This window comes from Aegilops tauschii, chromosome 5 (assembly GCF_002575655.3).
Source record: "Aegilops tauschii subsp. strangulata cultivar AL8/78 chromosome 5, Aet v6.0, whole genome shotgun sequence".
NCBI lineage: Eukaryota > Viridiplantae > Streptophyta > Magnoliopsida > Poales > Poaceae > Aegilops > Aegilops tauschii.
Window position 1 is genome coordinate 543,115,790 of NC_053039.3, and position 12,823 is coordinate 543,128,612.

Here is a 12,823-nt window from a genome sequence, read left to right on the forward strand (position 1 = left end):
GTGCACCTACACCATATATAGCCTACGTACAAGAATCAACGGAGTAAATGTTTTTAATCAGATCTAAATCAGATCTGATTTGGTGCTGGCCTTGTATTATACTACATCAGGTACACGTTAAATGGCTATCAATCTCTTTCCTTACAACAGCAGATCCTAAGATCTTCTAAGCAAGGTAATTACACCGCATCATCTGCTGCTATATGCATCAGCATCTATCAACTTCCTCTGGTTCGTTGTCATATAAATAGCCATCTAGAAGCCCCATAGGCGATGTAGTAGAACAACAAAAAGGCATTGTAACTGCAATAGACATCCAGGCAAGGTAAACAGCGGCATGGACTTCAAACTAATAGTGATCCTTGTGGCCTGCTTGTTCTTTTGCATTACTAACAGAGGTATCCAAACAATCTCCAAGAAACAATCCTATTATCAATCTCCATTGTCCATGAATCCACATGCCATCCACTGAGACTCTTTTCCTTTTCAGGTGTTCACGCAGGCAACGCAGATGCATCCTCGTGCAGAGCTTCGGATCTCGTCGTCAGCACGAAGGCCGAGGCCGGCCCGGGAGGAAGACCGCAGCACTTCGTGAGCGTGATCAACACTTGCAGCTGCGCGCAGAAGAACATCAAGCTGGCGTGCCCGGGCTTCAACTACACCATCGATGTCTACCCGGCGAGCGCCATCAGGCGGGACCGCGACGGCGTGCACTGCACCCTCCTCGGCGGCCGCCCGGTGGGGCCTGCCCGGTCGGTTAGCTTCATCTACGAGTCGAGCGCAACCTTCAGCTTCCAGCCCGTCTCCTCCACCAGCGTCTGTTAGATCTTTATATAATACTCCCTCCCCCAAAGTTCTTGATTTGTCTAAATTTAGACAAATCTAAGACAAGAATTTTGGGACGGAGGGTAGGTGGTCTTATGATTGTATCGTAAATCTGTTTCCTTTGAATAAGAAAATCTCTCTCTATTACTTTGGAGTGTAACTGCAACTTTTGAAGGGATCAAACTCCTTGTTTTTCCTGTCCTTTTTGACGGAAAAAGAAACCCTTACTTGCAGCTTATAATTTTCAGCGAAAATTTTATCTCATGTATATGGTTCTTCATGGTAGCTGAGTGTTGACAAATCAGCCCAATGGGAATCATAATTGCGTGTAAGCTTGTTGGCTTAAAATTAGTAGTAGGCTGATGTTGTGCGACGTGCTAGAGTCAGAAAAAAAGGAGAGGTAAAGTTGGTGCGCATTAGTTGAAACAGAAATTGGGTACTCTTAAGGTGCCCATTTAATGGTGCCTCTAACTCTCCTCTAGATGAGAATTAGTTAGCGTCTCATCTAGAAGAGAATTAGTTTTTTTTTAGAATAAGAAGAGAATTAGTTACGGAGCTGCTAAATCTCAGTTGACTGAGACTTCGCAAAGTCTTAGTCGACGAGTCAGCCGTTGGATCGTTTGTTCGCTACAAGATTCACGCTGGTGTGCCTGTCCTTGTTTAGGCCTGTGTAACGTACGGACCAGCCCATTTCTCTTTTTTTCCATCGGCCTTCCAACTGTTGTTCGGCCGAAATCATTAATTAAGGAGTACTCGTTGCAAAGAACACTCCATCTTTCCAGGTCACGACAAGTGGCGCACATACAGCGCGCCACTTGTCGCAACCTGGGAGTTTTCTCTTTTTTCGTAGATTCGTTTATTCAAAACGTTTTATCTCTTAAACCGTGCGTCCAAATCTCAAACCGTTTTCACCATTGGATTCCTCGCGTCGAGATCTTTAAAACTAGATCCCATGTTGATAGGTTTTGACGAACTTTTTTTTCACGGAAAAAACCAGACGAAAAAAACCGGACAAAAAACCAAACCGGGAGCACGGTTTTTTCCCTTTCCGAAAGAGGCACGCCCGTGCCTCTCGCGAAATCACAATCGTGCCTCTCGTGGAAGCAAAACCGTGACTCTCGTGGAAAGAAAAAAAACAAAAAACGCGTTTTTTTCCCTTTCCGAAAGAGGCACGCCCGTGACTCTCGCGAAAGCACAACCGTGCCTCTGCCAATAGCAAAACCGTGACTCTCGCGAAAGAAAAAAAAAACAAAAAACGCGTATTTTTTCCCTTTCCGAGAGGCACGACCGTGACTCTCGCAAAAGCACAACCGTGCCTCTCGCGGAAGCAAAACCGTGACTCTCGCGAAAGAAAAAAAAACTGAAAACGCGTTTTGTTTTTCCCTTTCCGAGAGGCACGGCCGTGACTCTCACGAAAGCACAACTGTGCCTCTCGCGGAAGTAAAACCGTGACTCTCGCGAAAGAAAAAAAAACAGAAAACGCGTTTTTTTCCGTTTCCGAAAGGCACGGCCGTGACTCTCGCTAAAGCACAACCGTGCCTCTCGCGAAAAAAAAACGTGACTTTTCACGAAAGAAAAAAAAAAGTAAACGCGTTTTTTCGCGCAAAATTTTTTTTTTTGTCGAAACGCTAAGGAAGACCGGGAAAAAACCAAAACGTCGAAAAAACCCGAAAAAAAACCATTTAAAAAGCCGAAAACGCGTGCGGAAAATTAAAAAAAAAACAAAATCTGGAGGAAGCGTCCAGAGCGCGACGCGTGACGAATGGCTGAGAGCGCGCCAAGTGGCGCTGATCGTTGTGAGGCTCCCGAAGGAGCGCTCGTTAACTAGTTGCTCCCTTGTTCGGCTGGGGGTGTCGAGTGTTTTGCTTTGTGGGCTCGGCAGGTTGTTTAGGCGGGCCATTTTTTTTGTTTTTTGTAGTTGTTTTCGTTTTCCAAGGTTGCAATTATTTACATTAGCATTTGTCTAAAAAAAATTACATTAGCATGCCAGTTTCCTACTGAATTATTAGCTACTATGCTAAACTGAGTTTTATATTGTTGTTCTTGTACTCTTTTTTTGAGTAAAATGTGCTTTTTGTTGCTCATTTTATCTTTTGTTTTCTGCTATCTTCGTGCAGCATCTCAGGACTCGCATGCACAGTTTGCAATATCAAAAAATGGTTGTTTTGGGTTGCAGATTTAATGAACACTTATGTAGAAGCAGGTCTGCTGTATTCATGCCTGTCCGTTTCTAGCACATACGCCATGTTTCGAAAATATATAGTGTGGGCATTTTTGACTCATGAAAAGTGGATATCTTTTTGCTCGGCGACATCTAAACTACTGTTTAAATTAATATTTATATTTGTAGTAGATGTAGACTGCTTTTTTCAGGTCAGTGAAATGTTAGCCTACATTTTTTTACTTTATTAAATTATGTATATGTTACCTCCAGACATTCTCTTTGAAATCATTCTCTAAATATTTTCTTTCTTTTTTTAAATTCATTTTACTTGTAGTATGTTGTTACTGAAGATGTAGGTTTTTCATACTGATCTACTTACTAGCCCATTTTTTGGGCGCTTTTTTAATGTGCATAGGAGTTGGTTTTGTGGAGTTTGTTTGAGCCGTTGTAACCACGAGAGAGCCTGGAAGCGGCTTAAGCATGTGGAGTTTGTCTGAACCGTTTTAACTCAGCAGCCTCTGTTTTATTTTATTTTATTTTTTATTTTTTTATCCTTGTTTTCTTATTACTTTTTGTCATGATACCACCCTATGTTTATTAACCTTGTTTTCTTATTACTTTTTTCACTATACCACCATTTGCCCGGCATTATGCTTGCAACTGCAAGTGTCGTCCTCGTTTGCAATTGCATGCCTACACACCCAATTGCAACTGATTTATTGCTTTTGTCGGTGGTCTGGGGAGACGCAGGGGGCAGGTAGTTGCATGTATGACAATAGGCATGCAACTGTAAGTGTCTCCTTGTACGCAATTGCATATGAACATGCCAGATTGCAACTGACGTTTTGTTTTGTCGGCTGGTAGCGGGAGAGGGAGCGGGGTTGCATGCCTGACACTAGGCTTGCAATTGCAAGTGTCGCCCTCGACTGCAATTGGCCTTGTGTTTTTGTCCGATGCGGTGGGAAATACGGGGGGCAGTTGCATACCCAACACTAGGCTTGCAACTACAAGTTTTGCTCTTGACTGCAACTGCATGCCTATAGACCAACCGCAACTGACCTTTTGTTTTGTTGGTGGGCGGCAGGAGAGGGGGTCAATTGCATGTCCGACACTAGGGTTGCAACTGCAAGTATCGCCCCTAGACTGCAACTGTATGCCTATACACTCAACTGCAACTAACATTTTTGTGGTCGGGGGTCTTTGGGAAAGGGGCAGTTGCAAGCCCGACAGTAGGCTTGCAACTGCAAGTGTCGCCCTCGACTGCAATCGCATGTCTACACACCCAATTGCAATTGATCTTTTGATTTGTCGATGGTCTGTGGGAGACGGGGCGGGGGGGGGGGGAGTTGCATGTCCGACACTAAGCATGCAACTGCAAGTGTCGCCTTGTCTGCAATTGCATGTCGACACACCCCAATGCAACTGACGTTTTGTTTTGTCGGTGGGCAGTGGGAGGGGGTGGTTGCATGCCCGACACTAGGCTTGCAACTGCAAGTGTAGCCCACGACTACAATTTGCATGTCTCCCTGTTGGTTGCAACTGGCCTTGTATTTTTGTCGGAAGCCGGTGGGAGAGGAGGGGGGCAGTTGCATGCCCGACACTAGGCTTGCAACTACAAGTGTTGCCCTCAAGTGCAATTTCTTGTCTCCCTCATGACTTCAACTGGCCTTGTGTTTTTGTCGGAGGCCGACAGGAGAGGATGGGACAGTTGCATGCCCGACACTAGGCTTGCAACTGCAAGTGTCGCCCCCGACTATAACTTAGTGGTGTTTGTTGGGGTGGTGGAGGCACCTAGACACGCAACTGCAAGTGTCATTTCAGACTGCAACTGCATATCTTCAACACGACTACAATTTAGTGGTCTTTTGTCGGGTTTTATCAAGAAAAAAATTAATGCACACGCGATATCTCAATTGTAACCGCACGGTGTAACATGAAACACGACTATAAGGTGTACAAATGCCTGTAACTAGCCACTCCCTAAACTTTCATATTTTTTTTGCAAATATACATTTTTTATTTTTATTTTACATTTTATAATATATGGCAAATATTTTTAAGTCTTATTGAATATTTTTTGCAATTGCACATTTTTTTCAGTGCACAATGAAGATTTTGAAATACAGAAACACTTTTTGTGAAATATCACGACTAAACAAGTGCTTACTTTTCTTTTTTTAGCGAACATGGAACTGAAAAAGAAAAAAAATGAACATACAAAAGGAAAAAATAAAACAGGAAACCCAAGAAAAACTAACAAAAAACTAGACACGGGGAAATCATACAAAGACCTAACGATATGCTAGTGGCCCTTCTAGCGCGCTACAAGAAAAAGTAGCGCCCAGAAAATCACATGGCAATACAAAATCGTTGGCAGAAAGCACTTGTCGTGCACTTTTCTGTCTTTATCCTGGGCCTACACTTTTTCTTCAACACCTTTTCCCTGCGTGAGAAAACAAGCGAGGGAACATCCTAGCCCAAAGACACAAACAAAGAAAGAAACCCAGCTGAAATAAACAAACAAATAAGCAAGAAAGCCCAGAAGTTACGTACGTGGATACAGGCATACAGCCCATCCGACGCCAAGTCAAAAAAAGGCCTATTCTACTGTAGATGACATCAGTTGACTTAGACTCCTCGAAGGCTAAGTCGACTGAGAACTAGACAGACCCAATTAGTTATGTCTAATCTAGATAGCTTTCATTTACGATCACCGGCGGAGCTTCTTGCACTGGGCCGTGGCCCACCCATGGCTGGAGCAAAAAAAATGGCATCATACCCAGCCAGCCAGCCCACAAGATACCAGAAGTGCAGCCCACGCCGATAGAGCTAGGCGCCTCGCAGCCTCACCGCGAGGACTATTTCTCGTGAAACCCTGTTTGCCGCTCGATGCGGCAAATTGTCGGGGCAACGCACAGGGTACCAACGAGGGCATTAGCGGGTGGGCCGGCCAGTGAAATGTTTCAACAATTCCGGTTTGGGGAACCTTCTTGCTGATTCCCAGTCAGGTTTTTTTTCGGTTTTGGGAACCTTCTAGGAGGTTCCTGAAACTTTTTTTCCTGTTTCATTTTCATTTTCTTTTCTTCTATTTCTTTTTCCTTCTCCCTCTTTTTATTTTTTATTTTTCCTTTTGTCATTTTCAAGTTCTTTTTTCATCTTTTTTTCAATTTTTTCGTTTTCTTTGTTTTTATATTTCAGAATTCTACAAACGTTCAAAATACTTATTATTTTATTTGCATTTAATAAACCTTTCGATATTTTAAAAATTGTTTGCATTTTTCAAAAAAAAATCCCGTTTTCAAAACAATTGTTTATGTGTTAAAATAATGTTCCTGTTTCCAAAGTTGTTGGAGATTTTCAAAAAAATTGTCCATTTCAAAATTTGTTCACAAATTTTATAAATGTTCGTGCTTTCAAAATCTTTGTTTCTAAAATTGGTTCTAGTTTTTATTTTTTTTCAGAAGTTCAAAAAATGTTCAGAATATTTCATAATTTGATTGCATTTCCACAAAAGTCCGGATTTTAAAATTTTCCTTGAAGTTTGAGAAATTGTTCGCGTTATAAAAAATGTTCAAGGTTTTCAAAAAATGTATGGTTTTCAATAGTTTGTGCATGTATTCATAAAACGTTTGCAATTCCTGGGAATTTAAATTTTGTTCGTATAATTTTTAGAGTGTTCGTGCTTTCAAAAGGGCACCAACGCCGCTTCCAGTACAAATGGTTTTGCAATTTCCAGAAATGGCTAGAGTATTCGGAGGACAAACATCGTGCATATTGTTTGTATTGCTTTGTCTCTAGTAAAAATGAGAATATATTAGGTGGTTCTCATGTCTTCACAGTAGATGGATTTGACAGTTGGAAGAGAGTTAACTCTGCAAAACATTGTGCATTCTTAACCCAGATGGGTTTCGGACCATGCTCACCACACAATGATGCATTCACAGATGGCCAAGCCTTGATGAACCAATGTGGGTTAGTTAAGGACAAGGAGAAAGAAGAAAGAAACCGTCTAAGGCTGGAAGTTTCAATTGCAATAGTTAAGTAGCCTGCACTTCAATCTTCTTCTTTTAGAGGACATGATGAAAGACCCCAGTCAAAGAATAAAGGGAACTTTCTTGAAATGGTGGAGCTTCTTGCTGAATTCAATCATGATATTGCCAAATGTGTGTTGGGGGATGCTCCATATGGTTCTAAATACACATCACCAGATATTCAGATGTTATGGATTTTGGTCCGAGGTAGTATATATGTATATATATGCATCTGCTCCTCTTGTAATCAATGTGAACAGAAGGTGTAGTGACTATATCTATTGAATTAGTATACATGCTCTATAATTTGAAAAATATTGTGCTCTCTGGCTGGCCCAACTTTTTCAAGCTCCGCCACTGTCTACGATGTTGGACACTTTTTGTCCCTTTTATTTTGGGCCGGGCTTTTTCCCCCTTGTGTGTTGTTGTTGGCTGGTTGGCTGGACCACGTGGTGAAGCATCTATCTGATGATTAGGGGTGAGACCAGATCGGATTCAAACGGACAATGCTCACATCATATTCAATTTCATTTTTTATTTCATATTATTTATGTTTGTCTAACTTTGTGATGTTTTTATTATGAAAATCGAAAAGACAGCTCGTTGTTCAAAGAAAAAATGGTCTCATGGACTGACTGAGAAGTAGTTGTGTTGCCGTTGATTTCGGTACTGGTTGGCCTTTTAGATGCGTCGAGTGCACAAAGTGAAGGAAATATGCCCTAGAGGCGATAATAAAGTTATTATTTATTTCCTTATTTCATGATAAATGTTTATTATTCATGCTAGAATTGTATTAACCGGAAACTTAGTACATGTGTGAATACATAGACAAAACAAAGTGTCCCTAGTATGCCTCTACTTGACTAGCTCGTTTATCAAAGATGGTTATGTTTCCTAACCATAGACATGTGTTGTCATTTGATGAACGGGATCACATCATTAGGAGAATGATGTGATGGACAAGACCCATTCGTTACCTTAGCATTATGATCGTTACAGTTTCATTGCTACTGCTTTCTTCATGACTTATACATGTTCATCAGACTATGAGATTATGCAACTCCCGAATACCGGAGGAACACCTTGTGTGCTATCAAACGTCACAACGTAACTGGGTGATTATAAAGATGCTCTACAGGTGTCTCCGATGGTATTTGTTGAGTTGGCATAGATCAAGATTAGGATTTGTCACTCCGTGTATCGGAGAGGTATCTCTGGGCCCTCTCGGTAATGCACATCGCTATAAGCCTTGCAAGCAATGCAACTAATGAGTTAGTTGCGGGATGATACATTACGGAATGAGTAAAGAGACTTGCCGCTAACGAGATTGAACTAGGTATTGAGATACCGACGATCGAACCTCGGGCAAGTAACATACCGATGACAAAGGGAACAACGTATGTTGTTATGCGGTTTGACCGATAAAGATCTTCGTAGAATATGTAGGAACTAATATGAGCATCCAGGTTCCGCTATTGGTTATTGACCGGAGATGAGTCTCGGTCATGTCTACTTAGTTCTCGAACCCGTAGGGTCCGCACACTTAACGTTCGGTGACGATCAGTAATATGAGTTTATGTGTTTTGATGTACCGAAGGTAGTTCGGAGTCCAGGATATGATCACGGACATGACGAGGAGTCTCGAAATGGTCGAGACATAAAGATCGATATATTGGATGACTATGTTTGGACTTCGGAAGAGTTCCGAGAGAGTTTGGACGAATACCGGAGTGCCGGGGGGTTACCGGAACCCCCCGGGGAGTGTAATGGGCCTCATGGGCCTTGGTGGAGAGAGGAAGGGGCGGCCAGGGCAGGCCGTGCGCCCCTCCCCCTCTAGTCCGAATTGGACTAGGAAGGGGGGGCGGCGCCTGTCGTGGATCTAAGACTGACAGTAGAATGGGGGGTAGATATTAGGGAGGCAAGATCCTAGCTATGGCGAAGTTGTACACACGAGTTTTACGAGTTCACGCCCTTCGCGGAGGAAGTAATAGCCCTACGTCTCGGAGCCCGGAGGCGGTCGACTGAATTATGTGTGTGTATGTTACAGGGGGTGCGAACCCTTGTGCCGGTGGAGGGGGGTGGCATATTTAGAGTGCGCCAGGACCCCAGCCAGCCCACGTTACAACGAGTTCAATGTACATAAAGAGGGAGCGTTACAGGTAACGTCCATAATAAAGTGATATAAATGATCATTAAGTCTACGAGTAACGCCTGACCGTTGCTGTGCAGAGTGACTTTGTACCTTCTGTCTGTCGAGTGGTTTCTGTTACGGTCGAGTGACATAGAACCTTCCGAGTGAAATGCTTCTGGTCGAGTGGATGCTGTTATCCTTTGAATACTTCTGACTTTAAGGTGATGTCCTAGGGGAGGGTGTCTAGGTCAGGCCTATGACCCTACCCTAGGTACATAGCTTCATCATTAGCCCCCGAATGGTTCAGGGTTCGAGTGGAGAAGGAGTTGTGAATACTTCCGACTCTGTTTTTGCGCTTCGGGAGTGTCTTGCCTGGTCCAATGAATCAACACGATGACTCCAACTTCGTTTTCAGTCGCGTTGATCCATTCTTGGTTTTGTCGAGTGAACTTTTATGGCTAAGCCTCGAGTGTTGACATGGGAAAAATCTTCCGTCTGACAGGTTGCTCTGCTGCTCGCGGATCTCGCGGGATTCGAATTTTGGGAAGCGCGCGGGGCGGAGGAGGCGGCAGTAATCGGGTTGGATTAGGCAGGGCCGCCTCGATTTCCGCGCCACGTATCGCGCGTGCGACTGTTGCGGGATTCGATAGGATCGTCTGGGCCCACGGGTCAGCCACTCGGGAACGACCTCATATAAGGCATCGGACTAGGGTTTTTGCACAGTGCGTTCCCATTCTCCCTCTTTCTTCTCCGTTATCTCCACCGCATCCGCGCTGCTCCCGGCGCCGCTGCCCTGTTCGAGCTCCGCCCGCTGCAATGGGGAGGGAGAAGACGGTGGCCTTGGAGCACGTGAAAAAGGCGACGACGAAGGTGAAGGGGAAGAAGTCCAGCCGGGGCGGATCTTCGTCGAGGTCCGGCCTACCGCGCGGCTGGATCCAGGGCGATTGGATCCGGTCGACGATTCGCCAGGACGACATCGACGATCTGGCTGAGGGGGGACTGATCCCCCACGGATCCGCGCGGCTCCCGGAGGGCGAGACCGAGCTGCAGCCGCAGGAGGGTGAGTGTGTTCTCCTCGCCACCCACGTCGACCGCAGATTTTCTCTACCTCCTCATCCTTTCTTCCGAGCTTTCTTGAACTTCTTTGGTGCACAACTCCACAACTTTTCCCCCAACACCATCGTGTACCTTGCTGCCTTCGTGTCTATGTGCGAGAATTTCTTGGGTTGTCGACCACACTGGGGCCTCTTCAAGCACATTTTCACGTGTCGCTCTCAGTCGGTCAAGAAGGCCAATCCGGGTGATGAAAAGACGCAAGTGATCCAGATGTGTGGGGGCCATGGGATTCAGACGAGGGGTAAAAGCTCTTTCCTAGCCATGATCCTTCCCGAGTCAGTCCGAGGGTGGCAGTCGACCTGGTTCTACTGCAAAGACCAGCCGACTCCAGGTCAGTCGACTGGACTCCCCCCCTTTTCCATGGCTCGAGTAGATAAGTCCTCCACCTTGAAAGTGGCCCCGGAGGAGAAAGCGGAGGTGAAGGTGCTGGTCGAGCGTGTGGTCCAGCTCGTTCGTGATGGCGTGACCGGCATGGATCTGTTGGAGGTCTTCCTCAAACGCCGCATTCAGCCGCTTCAAGCTCGTGACCATCCGATGTGGATGTATTCGGGCATTGATGATTCCACTCGGATCCACCCAGAAGAGGTCGACGAGGATACGGTGGAGAAGTGGTTGAGGGGTATCACTGGGAACAAAGATAATCCCAGGGGGTCCAGGAGAGTCGCTTCACTCGACAACTCGTACGAAACAGACGAGGTCCAACTCTGAATTGTCGAGTGTTTTCTTGATTTATCATGTAACTGCTTGTTGTCAACCAACTGATTTTTGTTTCACTTGTTGTCTCTCAGGCCCTTACTGAGATGTACTCGATGCCCAACGGAGAGCAGGAGCAGGATCCAGAGGGGGAGGCGAGTGGAGGCGAGAGTGGCGAGTGGCACTCTGACGGAGAGGAGGACGAGGAGAGCGATGACCCGAGTGATGAAGAAGAGGTCGACTCACCTCCCCGTAGGGAAAGGCGATCCAAGCACACTCATGACCCGGCAAGCATCCGCGCCAAAGCGACCGCACAGACTGGGCAGTCGTCAAAGCGCCCCCGGACGTCTTCTCCAGCGCCAACTGAGAAGGCACCGAAGAAATCAAAAGTTGTGCCGTCAAAACCGCCGAAAGCCTTGCCCAAGATCAAAGTGACCATTCCCACTGTTTCCGGGTAATAGTTGGAATTAAATTCTTTGTTTAGTACGAATTGGGTTTTCGGTCGACTCACTGTTATAGACATGACCGACTGAATCTTGAAATTTGTAGTGCTGCTACCTCCGAGACTTCCGCTTACAAGAATGAAGATGAAGAAATGGAAGATGCAGTCACCTCCAATCTGGGTACGATTCTCGTAATCTTGTCCTCATTTACTCGGTCGTTCTATTGGTCGATTGAATTTCTGGCAATTGATTCTTTTTGCAGCTCCTCCCCATGTCATTTTTCTTCCAGATGATGACGAGGATGTGCCACTGAGGTCCCAGGGGAGAAGAAACAGGAAGGCGTCAGCTGGAAAGACACCTCAGTCTGCATCGGCGACCGAAACGGCGATCCAGGAAGGTGGGAATGCCAATCGGACTTCTGTAACTTTCGCCGTACCACTGACGAGTGCTCAGCCTTCAGCGTCGACTGCTCAGAGTCCAGCCGATCCATCTTCGCTCTTTACTGTACATCATGTCCCAGAGGACCAAGTGGGCGCTGCCAAGGAAGCTATACGCCAGGCGGGCATCATGACGGAGCAGATGAAGGTGGTCCGGGAAGCCAGCCAAGCGGCTTACGATGCCAGCTCAGCCCTTCAGAGCAACGTCCAGGTTGGTTGATCACCGACTGACTCTTTAGCTTGTCGCTTGTTCTGTTAGGATATGCTACCTGAAAACTTTCTTTGAAGAATCTTTTCATCTGTCTGCATTTCACATTCGTACACCCAGTGGGTGTTTTGATTTGCCACTGAGCAAACTTGTATCTTGAGTTGACTAGGTTGTGTCGATTGGATCTTTGAACTAGTGGGGGCATGCTGAGTGCACCCACTGGGTGTAGTCCAGAGACCATAGTTGACTGCGGGCAGTCGACTGTGGTCTGAGAAGCTAAATTTTCCACTCGGCCTGGACGGACCATGTCGAGTGGAACCTGAACCAGTGGGGGCACACTAAGTGCACCCACTGGGTGTAGTCCCCGAGACCGTGGTCGACTGCGGGCAGTCAACTACGGTCTGAGAACAACTTGCCTCTTTTTTTTTACACTCGGCCTGGACAGACCACGTCGAGTGGAAACTGGACCAGTGGGGGCACGCTAAGTGCACCCACTGGGTGTAGTCCCCGAGACTACTGTTGGATGTTTGATTCGGCAGTAGTCTTAGAACTTGTTGAATTTATCAGACCATTTCTCTGAAGTAACCAATCTTTCTATGTCGATTGACTGTCTTTTGGTTACAGAAATCTTGTGAACTTGGAGCTCGTTTTGCTGACCTGGAGAAGAAGCAGATTCAGCTCAACCTTGATCTGGAGCTAGCCAAGACAAATCTGCAGAAGGCCAAGGATGAAGCCACTAGTAAGAGAAAACTTGTCGACTGTTTTGTCTTTGAAC

General features: G+C 45.6%; 1 protein-coding gene across 1 annotated transcript; it reads left to right on the plus strand.

Moving 5' to 3' along the window:
• Positions 1-272: 272 nt before the first annotated feature.
• On the plus strand, positions 273-1,077 carry LOC109784225 (uncharacterized). Its single transcript, XM_020342821.4, has 2 exons — positions 273-398; positions 491-1,077. Exons 1-2 carry the CDS (start codon positions 338-340, stop codon positions 823-825), a joined length of 396 nt encoding a protein of 131 aa, XP_020198410.1. The 5' UTR covers positions 273-337; the 3' UTR covers positions 826-1,077.
• Positions 1,078-12,823: the final 11,746 nt, after the last annotated feature.

Bases quoted from the DNA above. Each gene is read 5' to 3' on its own strand.
- LOC109784225 (XM_020342821.4), top strand. From the start codon at position 338: ATGGACTTCAAACTAATAGTGATCCTTGTGGCCTGCTTGTTCTTTTGC. The intron at 399-490 runs GTATCCAAACAA...TTTCCTTTTCAG, and splicing joins CTTTTGCATTACTAACAGAG to GTGTTCACGCAGGCAACGCA.